Source organism: Pimephales promelas, chromosome 11 (assembly GCF_988280905.1).
Source record: "Pimephales promelas chromosome 11, fPimPro1.hap1.1, whole genome shotgun sequence".
Classification (NCBI taxonomy): domain Eukaryota; kingdom Metazoa; phylum Chordata; class Actinopteri; order Cypriniformes; family Leuciscidae; genus Pimephales; species Pimephales promelas.
This window is the reverse complement of record NC_142779.1, coordinates 36,301,477-36,325,808: the sequence shown is the minus strand read 5'-3', so window position 1 is coordinate 36,325,808 and position 24,332 is coordinate 36,301,477. Positions and strand designations below refer to the sequence as shown.

Genomic DNA, 24,332 nt, shown 5'->3' with positions numbered 1-24,332 from the left:
TGAAGCACAAACACTTACTGAATCACACCATCTCGGAAAACTCCCGGTTTCACTCAGGGTTCATATACTCGCTGGCGCTTGAGAGTTTTGAGCGTAGGAAATGAATTTAAACACCTTAAACGTTGATTTCAGCTTGTAGCCTGAAATGAAAACATGAAATGAGCATCAACACTGTTGAAATGCAGCTAATCAGCGGTAGATTTAATCACTTTTAGTAGTTATGAACTGTACTGAAGGATGTGTGTTCAGAAAAGAGGGAATTATGTTCATCATATTTCTTCTCATTCAGGATGGGTGATAGTTCTTCAAAAAAAAAACTTTTCACATTAGAAATAGTTAACCTGGGTGTTTCTATAATCCTAGGTTATCCTTGCTTCATGTGTCACATTTCTCACAATTTCCCTTACCTGGGATTGTAAACAATGTTTAAAATTAAGATAAACTGGGGTCAAGCACAATGTGAGAAGAGTTGTAGAGTCCCTCACACTAATTACCCTTACGAAAAAGAAGTATATTTCAAGTTCATTTTATGTAGTATACTTAAGTAATGGTCAAGTATATTTAAGTTTTATTTAAGTATACATTATGTAGTAAGTATGTCACTATGTACTAGTAGTAAACTTGTAAGTGTACTATTTTAATACTGCTAATTGGCGCACTTTTAGTACATAAAAGTATATGTTTAAGTGTACTATAAGTGTAACAGTAAGAACAGAACTAGTTCATAATTATGTATCTCATGTGTACTGCAAGTGAATTTATGGGTATACTAGTAGTTTATTTTTTACTGTAATACTTATACAAGTATACTTTGAATACTTAATTATACTTTTAAGTATTTCTGGATCAAAAGATTGAGTACAAGAACAGGACAAATATACTTGCTTTTCTCTCAGTATAAGTCAAGTACACTAAAGTGTAATTTGAAGTATACTTCTGAGAAGTACAGGAAAAATAAACTGAAAGTATACTTTCTTATTTTTAGTTTAAAAGAAGTATACTAATGGCACACTTGAATAAACTTCTTTTTCGTAAGGGTATGTTTACATGCAATCATTTTTTTAAGATTTATGGCTCAATCGGACTGAAAAGTCTACTGGTAAACACCTAAATCAGAACAACTGAGCTTGATCGTAATAAAATTTAGATCTGATTGAAGTGTCTTAATTGAATCTTAAAGGGATAGCTCAGCCCAAAATGAAAATTCTGTCATTATTTACTCACACTTACGTCGTTCTGAACCCGTAAGACTTTCGTTTATCTACATTTGAGCTTCAGCAAGAACCAATGAGGTTCATTCTCGTGTTTACTCTTAGAAGGAAAGGTTCTATATAGAACCTTAAAAGGTTCTAAAGCGCTACGTATTTGGAACCCCTAAAATGCAATGCATGTGAATGATCACAAAATTCAAGATATGTGGGTTAAAAAATGTAATTAATCAATATCAGACGAAGAGTGACATTTCAGTTTTTATCCTCCAAAATCAGCATGATTAAATCTAAAACAGTTTAATAAACAATCATTTAATTACATACTACAAAATATTGCAGAATAATGGGTAACACTTTACAATACGGGTGCACTAATATGCATTAATTCATGCTTAACTAATACACAGATAATCATGAGTTAATTTATAACTCATGAAGAACTAAACCATTAATTAATGATTACTGCATCAGCAACTAATAAAGAGTCTATATGATTAATAGATTAAGTAATACATGAATTACTATTAATTCAATGTGTCATTGAGTATTAGTTCCTTAACATATTTGATTAACTAATGGTGTAAATTAATGTGTTAATTACCAAAATTAGTCAAAGCTATGCACTTCAACTTCCAGTTGTCTGCTTTAATTATTCATTAGCTAATGATTTGCAAAGGTATCATTATGTTATGACTTTACTTGATGGGGCACATCATTATTAACTAGTCATTTAGTGATTGGCACATGAATTTGCACTAACAATGAAGTAATTAATCATGTATTAATGCATATTAGTGTACCTGGAAGTTGAAATACAAGGCTTTGGCTCATTCTGGTAATTAACATTATTAATTAACACTATTAGTTAAAAAAATGAGTTATAATGGAATTAATCCACAATTACATTATATTTTATTAATAACAATTCATGTATGAACTAATACATTAACCTTACAGACTCTTAATTAGTTCCCAATGTGGTAATCATTAATGAATAGCTTAGACAATCATTAGTTACACATTAATTCAGTATTATCTCTGCATTAGTTAAGCATGAATTAATGCTTATTAGTGCACCCGTATTGTAAAGTGTTACCGAATAATGTAATATATAAATGAATAACAGCTTTTAAGGAGCCTTTGTGCCAAAAGGGTTCTTTCTTCTCATTATAGAACCTTTTTTAGCATTAAATGTCCTTTGGAGTCGAGTAAAGAACCCTATGCTACATTTGAAGAGTTCAGATGCAAAAGCCTCTAAGTGCCATTTGAAATTTTCTTCTAGAATGATCATTTTTATCAAGCTTGTATATTTAAGTTCAGTGATTTCACTTAAATGGCAATGATAATTACCTATTAATTGTTATTTAAGTGAAATTACTGAACTTAAATATACAAGTTTGATAAAAATCATCATTAAAGAAGAAAATTTCAAATGGCATTTAGAGGCTTTTGCATCTGAACTCTTCATATATAGAAGCCTTTTTTCTAAGAGTGTATGCAGCACGTTTGAGCTTCTGCAAGAACCAATGAGGTTCATTCTTGTGGTCAAGCATGTCCTGGTTCATTTAACCGTTTCATCATATAATAATATCTCTTAACCGCTCAATTCATACAGATTTATGATGAACTTTTTGAATCGTCATAGTGATAATAACGAAAGTTTTACTGGTTTGGAACGACGTGAGGGTGAGTAAATGATGACAGTTTTTTACTCTATCCCTTTAAAAATCATGCATATAACTGCAACTGTGAGCTTTGCTTTCATCAGCACCAGTCACATCTGCACAGGGACACATGCTTGCACACAGATACACATTTATGCGCTCTTTTCTCTGTGTGTGCTTCTCTTCTGTGGTGGTTGAAAGAGCAACTTCCTCCCAAAGGACGACGGTCGAGGGCCAAGTCCTCCTGCACAGACCGCTCTTTATGTGCAGTGCAGATGCAGGGTGCTCTTCTGCTACTGACGTCACCGGGCGTTGGGCAGCATCTGGAGACGTATGGCAGTCAACTTTCAAAGCTGGTGCGAGCAAGAAGTGCCTCCACACAAAATCCTTGCTTTACTTTCAGGGAGACAGAGGGATGAATCCAGACTTGGAAAGATAAAATAACCTTTAGATGTTGCAGATATTTATGGTTTCAATCCGAGAAGGGGAAAAAAAAACATCCATCTCTGCAATGCACTCTGACTCGAGTTGCTGTGTTTAGGCTGAACATTTGCAGTGCTCTCGCGCCCTGATTTCACTGCTAGAGCTAGAGCTCCCCCTCCCTCTCTTTTCTTCCCTTCCTCTCTCTCTCTCTCGCGAGCTGCTCTGTGGATGTCTTATGGCTTGAAACGCAGGTGTGTGGGGAGATCTCTCTCTCTCTCTCCATGGAGAACAGTTAACATTGTCCTCAGGAAAGAGTGTAAATGAAGCTCTCACCATCTGTTGGAGGCTCTCAGCCAGCTGTGGATGGATTTCTGGGGATTTCTCCTCTTGAAGACAACGTTCAGACGAAAAACAGCAGAAATTCGGATTTCAGAAAACGCCTTCGAATTCAGAAATCGCCTGATGCCTGGCGTGTGTTGATATCTGCCTCTTTTCCCCGGGATTTTAAGTCATTTTCGTGATATCCGCCTACGGGGAATGAATTTGCTCATTCTGATTTTATGAAAACACTCTTTCGTGCTTTATCGAAAGTTGGATTTTATCTTAAACGGCTAAACCACGAGGACAAAGAGATTGAGTGCTTCCTCTTTAAGCAGGTGTGTGTGGGAGAGTATGGGCAGGCAGGTGCGCTGAAGAGCCCGTGATCTTTGCATTATCTGGTTCGGGGAAGATGTTGTGTGGCTGGAGGCTAGCGGACTCCTCAGAAACCCTTCCCCGGGGTCTGGCCTCCTCAACCTGCCTCGCCTTGTACCTCACAGCTCTCTCGCTGGGCATCGCAGCCACATCGGACACACTCGCCAGGACACATCACACACACAAGAACCAGCCTCTCACTATTAATAGATCACCTGGGTCTCTGCGGGCAGGACATGGTGGGTAGCGGTAAAGCATTATAAAGCACAAACACACAATGAAACTCAAGGGCATTTGCAATGCTATATTTGTTTCAGCATCTCCCACCGTTGATCTCATTGGGATTAGCCTCATCTCTCAGTATCTGCATCAGCACATTTCTCTCTGGATCGGATTATAGCACATCTATAGCGTCACACAGGCTATCAGTTCTAGGAGTATTTGAGCTGTGTTTTGATGTTTCGACTTCTCTTACAGTGGAAGTAAAGAGCTTAGACTGTTGCATTACATATTAAACTAATTGGCGTCTGCAAACACTTCTCAATCTACAGTAATTCTGAGCTTTGCTTGCTGGTGTTTTTTAGGGATTTTTAGGCCAAGCTATGACGTTCCCTATAGTTTTCCACATTAATTATGGACATATTATTACATGCAGTTCAGTATGTGCTGTGTCATTAGTTTGATGTTTTCATGCATTATAACTCATGATTTGATTGTGACTGTCAGATTGCGCGTGTACTAAACCTGTTTACACGGGACTGATACTCGCACACATCTCTGTTATATACCTGGGAGTGTGTTAGACATGCTGTACACACTCTCAGAAAAAAAGGTACAAAAGCTGTCACTGGGGCTGTACCTTTTCAAAAGGTAAACTTTTGTCCATTTTAGGGGCTAATATGTACATTTTAAGTGTTAATATGTACATTTTAGGTGCGGATATGTACATTTTAGGTGCTAATATGTACACTTAATTACTAATATGTACACTTAGGTACTAATATCTACATTTTAGGTACTAATATGTACATTTTCGGTGCTAATATGCCCATTTCAGGAGCTAATATGTCCATTTTAGGTCCTAATGTGTACATTTTTAGTGCTAATATGTACATTTTAGGTGCTAATATGTACACTTAGGTACTAATATGTACATTTTAGGTGCTAATATGTACATTTAGGTGCTAATATGTACATTTTCGGTGCTAATATGTACATTTTAGGTGCTAATATGTACACTTAGGTACTAATATGTACATTTTAGGTACTACTATGTACATTTGCGGTGCTAATATGTCCATTTCAGGAGCTAATATGTCCATTTTAGGTCCTAATATGTACATTTTAGGTGTTAATATGTACATTTTAGGTCCTAATATGTACATTTTAGGTGCTAATATGTACCACTAAGGTACCAATATGCAGCCTTTGGGTACAAAAGTGTACCTTTTGAAAAGGTATAGCCCCAGTGACAGCTTTTGTACCTTTTTTTCTGAGAGTGTAAGCTGATTGGACAGAAGGCTGAAATGGCATTGAGTCACTCCACTGGAGTCTGTTTCACATAATGGTTTTTATACTGAGCTAATCATATTTTCTATCCTCTAACCCGTCCATCCCTAACCATCTGAGATACCTTGTGGCTTCTTTTTGATTTTCAAAAAATCAATACAATCCAGAGCAATCTTTGTGGGTTTCTTTTATGAAGTGATCACCAAGAATAATAAACTGTGCTGTTAATGCACTGAAACTATACTGCTTTTGTGAGAACATAAAGGCTGAATGTTGTGTCAATTACACGTACAAAACAAATACTATTTCTGTTGTTTCTGTTCCCATCATAGACCCTTTCAGGGACCAAAACTACAGCAAAAGTGCACTGTGCACGTCTGGTCTTGAAGCACTTCCGATTGTTAAATCCCAGAACAGTCAATACTTATTAAGTAGTGCATATACTACAACAGAAGTAATAAATAAACGATGAATTGTCATAACCTTCCTCCAAGGACGTGATTTTTCCACACGAACTACAGTAGTGTACAGCTCAGAGTAATTAAGACACATTTACAGTGTAACTTTCTGTAATTATAGTGTATAAAGTACTTACATGTAAGAATAAGGGAACAATATGTAATGTTTTATGACGATAAAATGATAAATATAACTTCTGTAAGTATTATAGAATACTTATTCTATGACACAATTATGATATAACAATCTTACATTTGGGAGCAATTTAACGAGAACATAACCACGTACCTTTTTGAAATAATGGTGTACTTGCATACATACAATACATACTGCATATATGCATATCCATGAATTTATACGTTTTTTTATATCAAAAGTGTATGTTTTAGTTTGGGCTTACAAGTTAAGGCAAGACAGTGAAACTAAAACTATTGCAATTTTTTCAAATACTGGGAAATAAACTCTTGTTCCACACTGTAAAAAATATTTTCAAGAGTTCAATCAACTTAAAATTTTAAGGCAACCCAGGTTACTTACTTTTTTAAGTTAAACCAACAATATTTTTTTACAGTGTAGTAATCACAACATTTTTTCTTTTGTCAAATCAACTTAAATAATTTATTTAGTTGAGATAACATATTTAATTTTGAGTTTCTGATGGTTAAATTAATCTCCTTTATTGTATTAACTCACTTTTTCCAGTTCAATCAACTTAAAATTCTAAGGCAACCCAGGTTACTTACTTTTAAGTTAAACCATCAATATTTTTTTACAGTGAGGGTAAGTATTAAACATACATACACAAAATATTATGTCGCTGACCCGGAAACCATTATTTGAAAACACTTCTTTTTTTTTAAATCAACTTTTATTTCAAATACAGAGACAAGAACATTTTGTTGCTTGGTCTTTCCAAAGATTAATCTTGAGGAATACCATGTCTTTTGTGATTCTTCATTATGTATTAAAAGAAAATACAGTTCACCCAGAAATGTTCTCATTATTTACTCATCTTTTCGCTCTCAACAAACTGTCACGGATGCGTAAGCACACTGTGAAACTCGAGAACTGGAGTCTCTTTCCTCCTGTCTTGTTTGTTTCTCATTGATATCAGTTATATTATATTTAAAAATCTGAGTTTTTCGGTGTGTCAGGTCAAGAGTGAACTAAACCCTCTCACGCACACGCTGACAGCTGGTCTGAAGCGGTAGTCTACTGTTTAAAAAGTTTAAAATATTGGTATTTTTCTTAGAAACACTTTCATTTGACTTAAGAAGACATTGGTCCCTCCATTGGGGTCGAATGCAGTTATTGCAGTATGTGCCGTGAAATGCTCCAAATTTTAGGAACACATGAGTTTGCATTATGTATATTCCCAGAGATGCTTTATTTTTTTCCAAAAAACGTAATTTGTGTTAATCTGATGAAGGAAAGTCGTAGACATTCTCGGATGGCATTAGAGTAAAAGTTGAGTAAATGGTGACGACGTATTTCTGGGTGGACTGCATTTCTTTTAATACAGAATAGCAAAGACATGATTTCTCCTTCAGATTCATCAGTGGAAAGAAAGAAAAAACAGAAGAGGAACAAAAGGGGGACAAAACGAGCTACTTTCTGTCGAGACTTAAGCATTTGAAAATAATTGATAAAAAACAGTTTTAAACGAAAAAGAAGTGTTTGTTTTGAATTAAGTTGTTTTTCAAATAAAGGTTTCAGAGTCAGTAATGTAAGATTGTGTTCCATGTTTTTTTTTTTTTTTGCCAGTAACTATGTAGTTATTTTTCCCAATATTTAAGAAAAAGTTGCAATATTAGTTTTCTTTTTTTATATATATATTTTATTTTTTTATTATTATTTTCTTTTTTTCACAAAACAGAACAAAACATGACCAGAGAGCATGAACAAAATATCAACAGAGTATTATGCAATATTAGTTTTCAGTGCACTTTTGTTAAAAAGATGACTGTATAAATGCACAGATATGTACCTTATGATTAAAAAAAAAACTTTAATTACATTACAGTACTTTATATAGGTGCACTATAATTACCAAAAGTTACACTGTAAAATCACTTCAAATATGCAGTACTTTCCGGGACTGTAATCTACTCTCATAGTGTGATATAATGAGATTTAGGCAGAATTGTGATTAAACTTTACCTGATATAAACAATTCTTTAATGCAATTACGCTCACAATCATAATCACAGTAAAACATTTCACATACGCAGGGGTGTAGAATTTAATAGGGGTGCTAGGGACGTGTCCAACATCCAGCGACGCTCATATATCCCTTGCAATAATTTCGATCAAAACTTAAAATATATTTATACATTGATGTCCCTGTCCCCACCAATTTCAAAATCAAACTATTGACTGTGTGACGCATGCCGACTTTAATCACAATAAACATGTATAGAGTTTAATGGCCTCTGCTGCTCTCTGGCGTGTGTGTGTGTGACGAACACGGATGGTGCCGATTTCATGCGCCGGTTTGTGCAATGTAGTGCAACATGAATATAATGCAGTTATTAATGCAAAAACATCCAAATGAAGACACTTATCACTGAAAAACCCAATACACGCATAGAAATGTGTTTTACACCTGATTGAAACAGTGTGTGAGTGAAGGGAAGAGGTTTGATTGTGTAACTGGAAATAATCACATCATTCATGACAGATGGACAAAGCCACTGGAGCTGAGATGTGCAGATGAAAATGATCAGGTGCACTGTAAAAAAAACAATTGTCACTGCTTTCTAATGTTTGGATCCTTCAGAAGGATATGTTAAGACACCGCTAGAAAGGTTTACAAGCTAATAAATCCTCTGTGAGACAGCCTTATCCATTAGCAAATAGAAAAGAAAAAAAAGGTCAGCGATGTCACTGCTCTTTTTTCTGCTGATGCACAATCCGGCTCCTTGAGCTGTGCAGCGGTGCGTGAGAAAGCCAAGCGCTAATCCACACTAATAGGATTGTGTAGATTCACCCACCCCGAGTCTCCTCGACACATGTCTGCAAGCCCTCGCAACTGCTGGAAAACACTGATAAAATATACAAATGTCAAAAACACCCCTGAAACTGAGCAATATTTATGACTTTAGCTGTATAAATGCCAACTAAATCTCTCCTAAATCTACATATTTCCTCTGATGTTGTGTGTGATGTGTTTATTTCTGGCCCACAAAGTCTGGTTACGGACTAATCTGTTCTGCTCGAGAGAGATTGATTAGTGTGAATCATGCCTCTCTCCCCACAACTTTCACAGATACATTACAGAGATGCATTAATCTGGTAAAGGCATTGCGAATTTGTAAAGAGGAATGGTCGAAAGTTCATCCTCGACTTTGTGTGAGTCTTATAGGTAGCGAAGCGCGGTTGTGCCGCTAAAGGAGGAGTTAAATGTCACTACAGTCAAAGGTTCACTTACTTTTACAGCTTGCACTGCATTGACGAGTTGAAGATTGTTGCTGTAGTACAGTGGTTCTCATTTTAAGTCAAACTTGGATTGTTTTTGTGATTGTGATTGTTGGCTTCAGGAGACTTGACAATATTTCCGAGACACATCTTATGATTGTGGCTCAGATTTCATTCTATAAGTATATAGATTAATAAGGCTCACAAATAGTTCACACTGTCATTCATTAGGTTGGGTCAAGTTGTTGAATCCTGGATCAACACTGATGCATGGAAGCTTGTTTCTGCCACTGAATAAAATAATAATTAAAGATAAAAATAATTTATCTCATAATTGCGAGTTATAAAGTCAGAATTGTGAGATGTAAAGTTGCTATTGTGAGATATAAAGTTGCTATTGTGAGATAAAGTTGCTATTGTAAGATATAAAGTCAGAATTGTGAGATATAAAGTCAGAATTGTGAGATATAAAGTCAGAATTGTGAGATATAAAGTCAGAATTGTGAGATATAGTCAGAATTGCGAGATATAAAGTTGCTATTGTGAGATATAAAGTTGCTATTGTAAGATATAAAGTCAGAATTGTGAGATATAAAGTCAAATTTGTGAGATATAAAGTTGCTATTGTGAGATATAAAGTCAGAATTTTGAGATATAAAGTCAGAATTGTGAGATATAAAGTCAAATTTGTGAGATATAAAGTTGCTATTGTGGGATATAAAGTCAGAATTGCGAGATATAAAGTCAGAATTGAGAGATATAAAGTCAGAATTGCGAGATATAAAGTCAAATTTGTGTGATATAAAGTCAGAATTGTGAGATATAAAGTCAGAATTGTGAGATATAAAGTCAGAATTGCGAGATATAAAGTCAGAATTGTGAGATATAAAGTCAAATTTGTGAGATATAAAGTCAGAATTGCGAGATATAAAGTCAGAATTGTGAGATATAAAGTCAGAATTGCGAGATATAAAGTCAGAATTGCGAGATATAAAGTCAGAATTGCGAGATATAAAGTCAGAATTGTGAGATATAAAGTCAAATTTGTGAGATATAAAGTCAGAATTGCGAGATATAAAGTCAGAATTGCGAGATATAAAGTCAGAATTGCGAGATATAAAGTCAGAATTGTGAGATATAAGGCTACAGCTAGCATACTAATCCCAACTAAGTGACAAAAATAACAAACATTAAATTTTCCTATTTACATGTTGTGATTTGTATAGTCACAGAGTGTACACATAACAAGGTCTTATGAGACACAGCCATCATGAGGAGCAGAGAGTTCGCTCAGAGTAGGAGTATAGATTCAGCAATTACTAGATAGTAAAAGCGTAATGTACAGTCATGGGTGTTTGTTGTATTGTAAAGAGCTGCGACAATCAACAGGGGTAATACCAAGATGTTTCATAGAATAAGACCCGAAAAGTGTTCCTTTAAGTATTTATAATTTATTATAATTCATTCAAATTAATTATATATATAAACAGATGTTTTAAACTGTAATTCGTTACAGATTTGGTGGAGAATATATTGTACAAATTGATTATAAAATCAAAAGAGGATTCTTTTGATATTGAGAAAGAGGGGGTTTGAAGACATTAAAGCACTGATGCATCATCTTTGGATATCAACCAGAGATATGTGGATATTTGGATATTTGAAGTTACTCTAACATAACAAAAGAATCATAACCAGGCTAATAAAACATAAGGACATGCATAAAACACAGGAGAAATACTATAAACATTTGAGAAAGTGTGTGGGTATGAATATTCTTGTGTGGAAGTTTGTCTCGATAGTCTTTGAGCAAATGGCTAGTGCAGGTCTTCTAGGTTTGCAGACTCAGTCTCTTGGTGAGATTGTAATATTGGCCTTTGAAGAGAACTGGTTTTAGGGCTGGTTGAAGGTTTTCTGAGGACTGGGGCATGTTGATTATGGCAAGGAAGCTATAATTTATAAATTATAATTTGTATGTATTCACACAATCTCAATCTGCTACAACCCCAGTGATGGGTATGTTTAGGGGTGGACCTTCATGCTTTTTTCAAATAATTGCACATTTTGTACGATTCACATCATATTATTACCTTATAGCAGTTTCGTTTTCCCGTTCTTCTGAGCAGGGCATGTTCATGGTGTCTTGGTGAGATTCTTCTTTAAAAGTGATTGAGAAGCGATGCGAGAGATTACATTGAGAGCTTGATTCGGATCTAAAGGCCTTTAAGCCAGTTGCCCAGAAGGCAGAAGCACAAAAGGAGAATCAAAAAGCAGACCTCAGAGAAAAGAGAAAAGCTTTACTATAATCTTCTTTTATTCAGTCCTCACCCACATGACCAGATTAATCCGACCAATCACCTGACTATAGCTGCGCTCCCTGTGCAAACTGTAGACCCACATTGCCTTTTTGGAAAGAAAGCGAGGGTTTTAACAAAGAATCAGATAACTTTACCTTAAATCCTACAAAAATAAATCAAACAATGCAGAGAAATCTGTTATCTTTCTGTTAGTAATAGCAGGATTGATTCTTGCAATATTTTTTCCACCCAGTTGTCTTGAAATTCAGGGACTTGCCTTCTGTGTGATTATTCCTTCCTTCCTCTGTGCTCGTCTGGAGCAACCGGTGCGACTGTTGAATAACAAAGTTGTCGACTTTGAAGAAAAGAGAGAAAAGAACAAATAATAGAAGCTAAATATTTTTATCTACATTAATAAATGCTTATTAGACAAAATACAGAGTGAAAGACTTTATGTTTTTGTTTGACGGATTAACCCTAGAATGAAGTAGGACATACTGAGTAGGACAACTTGACCTGGCAGGATGTGAATTTTGGATTATTTTCTCCATTAAAATACCCCTATTATGCTGTTTTAATGACTGCAGATGTTGTTTCGGAATCTCCTACAGGCATATTTACATGCGTCCAAGGTCAAAAACACTTTAATTAACTATTTTACATTTACAATGAATCATTTAGCAGACACTTTTGTCCAAAGCGACTTGCAAATGAGAAGAACAACAATGCTGTAACAAGTCTCAGTCTAGCACAGTACAGATAGTCAGGTTTTATTTTATCTGCAAAACAACAATTCAAATAGTATATAATAGAAAAGGTAAGTGCCCACTAAGAGAGTGCACCCAACCACCCAAGCACCCACCCACCCACCCATCCATCCATCCACCCAACCACCCACCCAACCATCCATCCATCCACCCACCCACCCAACCACCCACCCAACCATCCATCCAACCACCCACCCATCCATCCATCCACCCACCCACCCACCCACCCACCCACCCAACCACCCACCCATCCATCCATCCACCCACCCAACCACCCAACCACCCACCCATCCACCCACCCAACCACCCACCCATCCATCCATCCATCCATCCATCCACCCACCCAACCACCCACCCAACCAACCACCCACCCAACCACCCAACCACCCACCCAACCATCCATCCACCCATCCATCCACCCACCCATCCACCCACCCAACCAACCAACCACCCACCCAACCACCCAACCACCCACCCATCCACCCATCCATCCATCCACCCAACCACCCACCCAACCACCCATCCATCCATCCACCCACCCATCCATCCATCCATCCACCCACCCAACCACCCACCCACCCATCCATCCATCCATCCATCCACCCAACCAACCACCCACCCAACCACCCATCCATCCACCCACCCATCCACCCAACCATCCATCCCCCCACCCATCCACCCACCCATCCACCCACCCATCCATCCATCCATCCATCCACCCAACCACCCACCCATCCATCCACCCATCAACCCACCCACCCAACCACCCATCCACCCACCCATCCATCCATCCACCCACCCATCCATCCATCCATCCATCCATCCATCCATCCATCCATCCATCCATCCATCCACCAACCCACCCATCCATCCACCCACCGACCCAACCATCCATCCACCCACCCAACCACCCACCCACCCACCCACCCACCCACCCAACCACCCACCCATCCACCCACCCACCCACCCAACCACCCACCCATCCACCCACCCACCCACCCACCCACCCACCCAACCACCCACCCATCCATCCACCCACCCATCCACCCACCCACCCACCCACCCACCCGCTCACAGATTTAGCCTAATCTCTCTGTGTGTTTGCACATCTGTGTGTCCTGCAGCCGGCATCACGTATATATTCGGGAGAGATGGAGGTCTGATCACATACACATGGCCAACGAACGAGCGTCCGAGCACGCGAGCGGACCGGCTGGCCATGGGCTTCAGCACTCAGCTGACAGAAGCCGTACTGGTGCGAGTCAACAGCTCGTCTGGGCTAGGGGACTATCTCAAACTACACATCGTAAGTACAACAATTATCTGTAGCAGAATTTTCTATGGAAAATTAAAAAAGTATATTCCATTATTATTGCATTTACAATGATTTATTGATCCATTGGTAACACTTCCTTTTACAGTCTTGTTACCCATGTACTCATACTATAGTAATTACAGTTACTGGGTAATAACTAGGTCTTAACCTACCCCTAACTCATGTACTTACCTTATATTATGCAGTACTCTCTAGCTAAGTACCACTGTACTGTAAAAAATGGTCATTTACACAAGGAAGCGAGGCATATAGAAGCATTGCCATCTACTGGTCTACAGATCTACATGAAAGTTTGAAACAGAAGCAGGAGTTTTTACTCTTTCATGCGTATAGTGTCTGCATTCAGTCGTTCAGTGTTCCCCGTGCACATTCAGCATTACTGGTGCAGTGTCAGCTCAACTATGGCCCATGGGTGAACATGAGTTTCCAGTTTCTCCTCTGCCATATGTGTGTCAGATGGCAGCAGAAGTATATACTCATCACTTGAAGTGTATATTCATCTCACATGAGAAAAGATGCATTAAATAACACACTTTTTAGGCACAATGCAACAGACTGCATGCAGCAGCACAAATGCAGACCAAAGAGATTAAACACATACAGTACATATATACATATCAAACATTTATTAAACACATTTGACTTTCCTTACACTGCAAAAAAGGTGGCAAAACAGAAACAAAAGAAGTCAAGCCACCATTACTTAAGTCTCCATGTGGTCAATAATTTTATCCATCTCATATTTGATCATCAAAATGACTCATTTAAATGTGTTTTCTTTGATGCCTTTAAATATCTTGAATGTAACTCGACACCCTCGCCTTATTTAGTATGTGCGGTTCTATGAATATGCAAATGAGCCCTGCCTCCACTCAGAGATCCACTGGTTGACGATCACACGTTGATCTGATTGGTTACAAGCTCGTTTGTGACCTCAGAAACACCAGCGATTAAACGCTGGATTTTCATTTTAAATTACGCTTTACAGTGATAATAATCAGTGAGGCAGAGTTCAATTCTGCAAAGAAGCTTTCTGCTGAACATTTCAGCTGCTTATAACATTTATATGTATTTATTTAGCAGATGATATTATTTACAGAAACTTACAATGTGGAAATCAACACTCGATTCTTACATCTTAAGGAGGCAATGACAAAAGAAGTGCTAGCAGGTGTAACATAACCGGTGTAAAATGCATCACTTATGAAAACAAAATGCAGAAGACAATAGTAAAATTGTATTCATCAAAAAGCATGTGTAATTAATTGAAATCATGAAACTTGTTCAATTTAACAGCAACTTATTTACAGTTGAACAAAAAGTTTTTTCCAAATTATTGCACATATTCCGTTTTAGTAGATTAATCAAAAACGTCTCAGTAATTGAATTCATAAAACAACCCTAATTTATTAATTTGGATACAATAATTGCGCCCTATGAAATGTTTATTTTTTTTATCATATTTCATTTCTCATTATAAATGTAATTTATAGTAACTTTCCTTGCTGAGTTATTCCCCCCTTCTGACCCCTAACCTTTGAACACAGGGTACAATGTTAAAAAACCTTTCTATTTCAGATAAATGCGGTTCCTTTTAACTTTCAGTTAATCAAAGAATCTTGATTTTTTTTTTTTTTTTTTTTTTAACTGATAATAAACATAAATGTTTCTTGAGCATCAAATCATCATATTAGAGTGAGTGATTTCTGAAGGATCATGTGACACTGAAGACTGAAGTAATGATGCTGAAAATTCAGCTTTGATCACAGGAATAAATTACACTTGACTAGATATTCACATAGAAAATGTGAACATTTTATATTCTAAAAATATTTCACAATATTAATGTTTTTTTTTTTGTATTTTGAATCAAATAAATGCAGCCTCGGTGAGCACAAGAGACATCTTTTAAAAACATTAAAAAGTCTTTTGAACAGCAGTGTAGGTGAGTCTATGTGGATAGTGAACTGCTGTACCGCTCCTCCTTCGCTAGATTGAGTTGCAGGTGATGTTCTTTCACCCATGCTGAGATGTCTGCTTGGCAGTCTGAGATCTGTGCAGCTATTTTGAGATTGTGTGGTTGAAATGAAAAGCAAAGGAACTGCATGAGAAACCATGTTCTGTGGAATGAGTCCCAGTGATGTAGTGAATGTGGAGAAAAGGAGGGGTCCCAGAACAGAGCCTTGGGGTACCCCTGATGTGCTTTACACATAGATTCTGAAAATAGAATCTGTACAACCTCAAGTGCAAGTGCAAGTGCCAATATTTGCCAATAAATGCACTGTAAACTGCCGGTTTGTGCTTCGGAAACACACAGTTTTTAAGTTTCATTTTGGCTAATCTCTAGCCTGGACTTGCACACAAACTTCATTGCAATCATTTCCCGAAATGAAATTTGTGTCAAATATTACGAAGCTTGTTAACAGCACGTTTATACAAGCCAGAGATATGGGACGCGCTGAAGACGAACGTGAAGAAGAGAGCGAGATCACAGCAAGATTACTGCTCGAAATATAGGAAGAAAAATATAACATTGAATTGGGGAGGGCATTTACATTAAAGGGATACTTCAGGATGAAGCTTTACCATAGTTACAATTAGTTTTTAGTCATTTAGATTTATATCAGTCAAAGAAGTGCATACATTGTTATTAATAACCGTGTTGTGTTCTTATGAATACTTATTGTGAGTAATAATACAGTTACTTGCAGCGTTGATGTCTTTAAGTAAAGTGAACACATCGGATGCAATGTTCCTAAAGCAAATGTTACACTCTAAAAAATGCTGGGTTGTTTTAACCCAATTTTGGGTAAAATATGGACAAACCCAGCCATTGGGTTAAATTTTTAAATTATATTTTTAACCCAATTGGCTGGGTTTGTCCATATTTGACCCAAAATTGGGTTAAAACAACCCAGCATTTTTTAATGAAGATGTGCTCATTATACATTTTAAGTTGTTAACTTGTAAATGCAAGTAATGAACAATAATTCCTGTAGTAAAATAATGGAAAAACACAGAAATCATTAATACAAACTAATTTTAAAAAATGTATTTTTTTTTAATGTTACATACTAGCGAAACAATCCAACAATATTTTAAGTATAATTTCAAACTGTATGCAATTCCATGCATATGGCCGAGGAGATATAAAAAATGTTTTTAACAGAATTGGGGAATCCAGGGGTTTGCCTCATCCGTCAGGTGTGCTGACCCTGGATCAGATCAGCGGTGAGGACAGCGTCCTTCAGGGAGTGTGAGATCTTGGATCTATGAGATGATCTGCAGGTCTGTGTGTTGGAGTGGAATAAGGATGGTCAGGTTGTGAAGTGTAGATTTGATCCACAAGCTCCTGAACCTTGAATTCCCTTCAGGAACACTAAACAAGAGACAGTTTGAGAAGTCAAGGTGAATGCTTTTTGCTTTCTGTCCTGTGACTGACTTTCAGTGTGTGTTCATCTGTGATTGCTAACTCATCTGAAAGCTCATTGCTGTTGTTTTCTGCGTGTCTGCCATCCTTGTTTTTCCAGAGCTACTGTGCGTATGTTTATTCTTGCCGTGTCTCCGCTGGGAAGTCTGTCGCACGCGATTCCCAGCACACCAATTAAACACCTGCCCATTGACACGAACTTAGAGATTAGACCCGCCGCTGCTGCGCATCTCACACACACGCACATGAACCCCCGAGCCCCGAACAGCACAGCGACTCTGGCACGCCACTGCCTCGTTCACCCCCCCGTGTCACACTCAGATTACTCTGGGCTCATGAGATACGGTGATTATGCTATCATACATACACTCGACATTATTAATCGTGTGTGTGTGTGTGTGTGTGTGTGTCCACTGTTAGAGCCTCCCCTCCCTCTCTCATCACTGTCACTGCTGTTTCCATAGTAACTGTGCAAGTCTGTTCTCAAAATTGCTTTTAGACGTTGTATCACCTGTGTGTGTTTATACACTCTGTGTCCTGAAGAACAAACCTGTATCACAAGAGAACATTTCAACATCCTCACTGGATCAAATTCTCAGGTAGATTTAAAAATAATACATCCATATGAACCAGAAATAAATGTCCCCACAAGACCAAGCTTTCCATAGACATAATGATTTTTAGACAGTAAAACTGTATATTCTCTCCCCTTACAACAACTTTCTGCATTTTTACATTTTCAAAAAACATTACATACTGGTAGTATGATTTATAAGCTGTTTTCCTCACAGGGACTAAAAATGTCCTCACAAGGGCAATGATTTCAGATATTGCCATACACACACAAGTTTTGGGCAGGAGCTATGTGCGGAGCTTGACCTCTAGCTCCCCCTCTCTGGATGTAATGGGCGGAGCTTGACCTCTAGCTCCCCCTCTCTGGATGTAATGGGCGGAGCTTGACCTCTAGCTCCCCCTCTCTGGATGTAATGGGTGGAGCTTGACCTCTAGCTCCCCCTCTCTGTATGTAATGGGCGGAGCTTGACTTCTAGCTTCCACTCTCTAAATGTAATGGGCGGAGCTTGACTTCTAGCCCCCCTCTCTGGATGTAATGGGCGGAGCTTGACCTCTAGCTCCCATTCTCTGGATGTAATGGGCGGAGCTTGACCTCTAGCTCCTACTTTCTGGATGTAATGGGTGGGGCTTGACCTCTAGCTCCCGCTCTCTGGATGTAATGGGTGGAGCTTGACCTCTAGTTCCCCCTCTCTGGATGTAATGGGCGGCGCTTGACCTCTAGCTCCCCCTCTCTGGATGTAATGGGCGGAGCTTGACCTCTAGCTCCTACTTTCTGGATGTAATGGGCGGAGCTTGACCTCTAGCTCCCCCTCTCTGGATGTAATGGGTGGAGCTTGACCTCTAGTTCCCCCTCTCTGGATGTAATGGGCGGCGCTTGACCTCTAGCTCCCCCTCTCTGGATGTAATGGGCGGAGCTTGACCTCTAGCTCCCACTCTCTAAATGTAATGGGCGGAGCTTGACCTCTAGCTCCCCCTCTCTGGATGTAATGGGCGGAGTTTGACCTCTAGCTCCCCCTCTCTGGATGTAATGGGCGGCGCTTGACCTCTAGCTCCCACTCTCTAAATGTAATGGGCGGAGCTTGACTTCTAGCCCCCCTCTCTGGATGTAATGGGCGGGGCTTGACCTCTAGCTCCCGCTCTCTGGATGTAATGGATGGAGCTTGACTTCTAGTCTTTCGACACATTTGACACTTTCTGTCAACATGCTTTATGTTTTCTCCATACTACTAGCCAAATTTGCCCTCAGTTATCATTCGGGCGGGGCTTGACCTCTAGCTCCCCCTCTCTGGATGTAATGGGTTAGGTTAGGGTTAGGAGCGCAAGTTCATTTCCTAGTTTACCGACGTGCGTCTTTGGAGGAAAAAAGCCTGCTTTGCGTGGGTGCAAAATAGGAATGATTAAAGATAGGGCCCAATATCTGACTGATCTTTGAGCGAGAGAAAACAGATGTTACACAAACTCAGTTAATTCATTAAACTCAGTAAACACAAACTCAGCAAACTCAGTTAACCCCAGAGTTTGGGGTTAATTTTACTGTAATTAAAATGCAACGTGGTTCCAGGAAACCTTCCCCATTTCTGCACAAATGCATCCCATTTCTCTGGATCTTCTTTGAGATGTTCCTATGAGTCGTGGATTGGAATTGATTGGGAAAGGCACACACACACATCTCCAGTGCATTAAACAACACCGTGATCCAAAGCACACAAGAAATCAACAAAACAAGGGCTTAAAAAGAAGAAGGTCAATATTCTGGGATGGCCAGTTGACCGTAACCTCATTGAGACGCTTCGGCGTGACCTGAAGAGTGTGGGATGGATTATAATGTTACTAATGCTGCAACCTGTTTCTCTGTGTTTTTCTCCAGGTAAAAGGTTACGTTACGGCTATATTTAATGTGGGCACAGATGACATCAACATAGAGGAGAAATCAAAGTTTGTGAATGATGGAAAATACCACATAGTGAAGTTTACAAGAAGTGGCGGCAACGCGACACTGCAGGTGGACGATCTTCCTGTTATTGAGCGATTCCCCACAGGTGAGAAACACCTCGACTACACCTGTCTGAGATGAACACGCTTACTTTGTGTTTGCATTGAATTCTATTGAATTCTGAACATGAAAGCAGAATTAGGCTCTTTTCCACATGTTAGTTAACTAGGTTAATGCTCACTGGGTCATTTTGGCCATTTAAAACATTTAAATTCTCTAAGTGATTACTCGTCCTCATGTTGTTCCAAACCCGTAAGACCATCGTTCATCTTCGAAACACAAATTAAGACATTTTTGATGAAATCCGAGAGCTTTCTGATCCCTCCATAGACTGCAAAATCATTGCCACTTTCAAGGTCCAGAAAGATAGTAAAGACATTGTTAAAATAGTCCATGTGACTTTTAAAAAAAATAAAGACTTTATTCAACAATCTGTTCTCTTCCACGTCAGCCTCATTCGCTCCTACAGCAGAACGCCGGCTCACTATTGGCTGCTCCTGCGTCAGCATCACATGGTTGTGTCGCGGTGATCATGTGACCAGCGTCGGCCAATAGCGAGGCACCATTCTGGCGTAGAACCCGGAAGCTCTGAACTTTGTTTACGACCCGAATAGTGTAGGAGATCTGACACGGAAGAGAAGAAATTGTTGAATAAAGTCATTGTTTTTGTTTGATTTTTTGCGTGCACAAAAGTATTCTCGTCGCTTTGAACCACTGGAGTCACACAGACTATTTTAATGATGTCTTTACTAGCTCTCTGGGCTTTAAAATTTGCAATGACGTTGCTATCAAAAACATGATTTCTTACTGGTTTGGAACGACACAATTAATGTAGTAGATATTATATTAATAATAAAGTAATTAATGACAGAAATTTCATTTGTGGATGAACAAACCCTTTAACAAGATAAAAGGTTTTGACAACAGCACTGTTTAGAGGTGTTGGATTCATTTATACTTTAACTTGCTCATAATTAAATGTAAAGATGGACTTAATCAGTCCGATTCATAGCCAGGCAACAGCCACATTATGAGATGAAGTGTTTCTAATCATATTGTGTCGGCAGTATTTCTGTGTCACATGAGTTGTGTTTCTTTAGCAAGACCGTTTTAATTAGGAATTTCAAACAAAGTTTGCCTTTACACCGTTGTTTAGGTACAATAAACGTTCAATACATATTCAGGAAATGTTATGTGAATGTTATGTGAATTTTCAGGAAACTGTATGTGCTTTTGTGCTAACAAGATATGTCTAAATAATCACTTAAAAAATGAAAAGCAATTGTCAGCTCAGCTCTCACTGTTTGTTCTCTTGAATTGTCAACCCTACCGTTAGCATCATTTTAGTAAACAACTTTTAATTGGAATTCCAAATTAAAATGAAAGCCAGCATTAAATGGTCATAAAGACCTAGGATAATATCCTTGAACACAAATTAGTAATAAAGTAATCCTAACATAAATGAATGTGTATTCTGATTGGAGGGGAATGAGAAAACTGACGCTACGCTACGCTTGATTTTCCAACCCGTACGTATATCACAGTCACTGCCGAAAAAGACGCAGGTGTGTTATCCAAGAATTAACGGCAAAGAGAGAAAATTATACTTATACACCCCTTAATGTTCTTTAAAGAGCGATCGACCTTTACTACTTTAGGTCAGGTGACCTGTAAATGCACAAAAACTGTTTCCATTGCAGTTTTTTTTTTTTTTGTACTTTTTTTGCGATATGTGAGTTTTTGAGAAACTGACGTGTTTATTGTCAATTCGCAATTTCAATTTGTGCAATTTGAAGGGTAATGGAAACGCGGCTCACAGGCAATGGGTTATGGGAAATGTAGTTGGCATGATGGGAATGAGTGCCCTCTGGTGGACATCACGCTATATCACCAGCATGTTATATTAGGAGCTAATGTAGTGGAAACGCTGTCTTGTAGAAAACATGACAATAACTTATGCTGCTTCTGAAGGGCAATACTAAATAAATAAATAAAATAAAAAAATCTTAATGTATATTTCTAATGTTTGTATAAATTCTGCATGGGGTTTAAAAACAAACATATGAGGTCAACTGTTTATATAAACTAAAATGGAGTGTAAAATATAATATGTCAACTTAAAAACTGAACAGCTCGAATAATCAGTTTTAAATCTCCCATGATCTTGGATTGTAACCAATGAAATGTCTCTTTAAACTTTAAAGGAAGCATTGATAGCGAACGGCTGGCGATCGCCAGACAGCGATTCCCATTTCGGCTCGGTCGAGTAGTTGACGAATGGCTACTCGACAAAGGTAAAAACACTGATAAAACTTAGAATAATTTTTAGTATGTTGTATGTAAAATAAACCATTTAAACAATAAATGAAAGCAATTTAAATAGATAAATGTAGCTTGTAATTATATTGGACACTGTATTAACTAGTTTATATCATACCTTTCGGTTAAAGGGACTGAAGTTTGAATAACCTTGATATATAAACAAAAGAAAATGTTTTTAATGTAATTTAAACTTTTAAATGATAAAATGTTCAAATTAAAACAATAATTCTGATTGTGTAACTATTTTTAATTGTCATATATGTGTACACATTAGATAAATAGATAGTATTTAGATAATAATTATGTAATATAAATTAGCACGAGTCCCTTTAACAAAATGTTACATGCAGTTATGAAAATGACTCTCCATTGATGTACAATAATTCTGAAGTGCATGTTTAATCATTTGATCTTTTAGATGAAATGTGCCTCTGTTGTTGATTTGAATTGAGTTATTCTTCAGTTTTCTTTTGTTTCATGACCATACCTTTGCATCCGACCCACTCCTCTTGCTAAAAGGCATATCTGTTATTGTTGTGCTCGAACACCCACACGACATTAAAACCAGTCATTTATAAGGGTATAAAGTTAGCAAGCTGCCTTCAGATGGACAGTTATCTGCCATGATGGATATATTTTCATCTCTATGATGACAGAGGCCATTAAATAATCTTTCCCCTCTTCCTCTGGCTGAATATGTACTGTACATGCTAAACCAACTGTTCCCAGATGATATTTATTAACCCTCTGGGGTTGTTCGGCCCAAATGGACCCGAAGAATTTAAATAAAATGTTTTTAAAAATCACAGCTTCCTCGAAATGGTCTGAAATTCGGTGATTTTGTTGGTATTTGGTATTTGAACACCCAAAAAAAAAATGGATGTGAATAGTCTAAGTGGTTGTAAAAAAAATAGTCACACTTGGGGTGTTCGGGTCCAAATGGACCCGCATGGAAAATGAATGGGAAATTGGCAAAAATGTGAAAATACTGAGTTTTTTTGTGCGTAAAATCTACAAATCAGCCACGATCTTGAAAAAAAGCACACAACAGTGAAGGGGTGAATCTATAAAACATCAAAAGTGCAAAACAGACACATCCAGATACACACACACACACTTTTATATACAAACACACCAAAAAATTCTGATTATACATGTTTTGCATTTTTAAAATGCTCAGTTTGTCCACCAGATGGCATCCATCTCATTTTAAAAATTGCTTTTATGAGGCCTAGGCTTGACTCTAAAATGAAAAACAGCTTTAAAAAATTTAAAAAAAATATATTTTTTTCAAAATATTTTTTCTATTATGTTCAATGGGGGGAAATTTTGTCATAATTATTGCATTAATACTAATTATAATTTATTTTTTTATTTTTTAAATTTTCTCAAAACACCAAAAAAGAAAAGAAAAAATGTTATAAAAAACAAGTAAAAATTTTTTTTTTTAAATATGAATCTCGCACTTTGCCGAACCCGAACACCCCGAGTGTGACTCTGAAACGAACAACCCCAGAGGGTTAAAGAGGCCTTTTAGCAAAGCACCACTGCTTAAATGTACTGTTTTCTGTTGTGTTATGTCTGTTTTCATAAGCATCCCTCCATGACGGCGATGATACCTGAATAATCCACCTTTTCTCAGGCGTGATTATTTCCATCAGTCCATTGTTTATCTCATGGATCCGCATTGACTGTTGTTTGTCTGGTGGATCCGCACCGAGTGTTGTTTATGTCAGTGACGGTGTTCTCCCACAGGCCGCCAGCTCACGATCTTCAACAGCCAGATGACCATCCAGATCGGCGGCTGGGAGCGAGACCACAGCCGCTCCTTTCAGGGACAGATGTCTGGTTTCTATTACAATGGCTTGAAGGTTTTCAACATGGCTGTGGAAGGAGATCCCAACATCCGGATGGAAGGCAGCGTGAGGCTGGTTGGGGAGTCGCAGTCTTCCTCCATGACACCGCAGTCCAGTGCTACGGTTCCTCGCTCTGAGACCTCTACCTCAGTGATGGAGACCTCCACCTCCACCCACCAGACCACACACACCTCAGCGGGAGAACCCCAGCAGGTCAGAAGCTCCTCGCACTCTCCTGTCCTAAATAAAGTTCCTGCTAAATATCCTGATAAAGTTCAGTAATTCAACTTAAAAGATGAAACTAATATATTATATAGACTCATTACATGCACAGTGAGATATTTCAAGCCTTTATTTGTTATAATTATGGCTTACAGATATG

At 38.0% G+C, this 24,332-nt stretch overlaps 2 protein-coding genes across 3 annotated transcripts in view; both read left to right on the top strand.

The window, feature by feature from the left end:
- nrxn1b (neurexin 1b) overlaps positions 1-24,332 on the top strand; it is a 92,338-nt gene that overhangs the window by 60,963 nt on the left and 7,043 nt on the right. For both annotated transcript variants that reach the window (XM_089117356.1, XM_089117355.1), the window contains 4 exons: positions 13,565-13,746; positions 19,647-19,818; positions 21,977-22,066; positions 23,850-24,163. In XM_089117356.1, coding sequence (XP_088973482.1) covers positions 13,565-13,746; positions 19,647-19,818; positions 21,977-22,066; positions 23,850-24,163 — 758 coding nt within the window. The remainder of the gene's footprint in view (positions 1-13,564; positions 13,747-19,646; positions 19,819-21,976; positions 22,067-23,849; positions 24,164-24,332) is intronic.
- LOC148977258 (uncharacterized) lies at positions 4,029-13,432 on the top strand (the record flags this gene model as incomplete). The annotated part of the gene is made up of 3 exons (XM_089117403.1): positions 4,029-4,230; positions 11,179-11,232; positions 12,507-13,432. Coding segments are annotated over exons 1-3 (1,182 nt in total), but the record flags the coding sequence as incomplete, so codon positions are not given.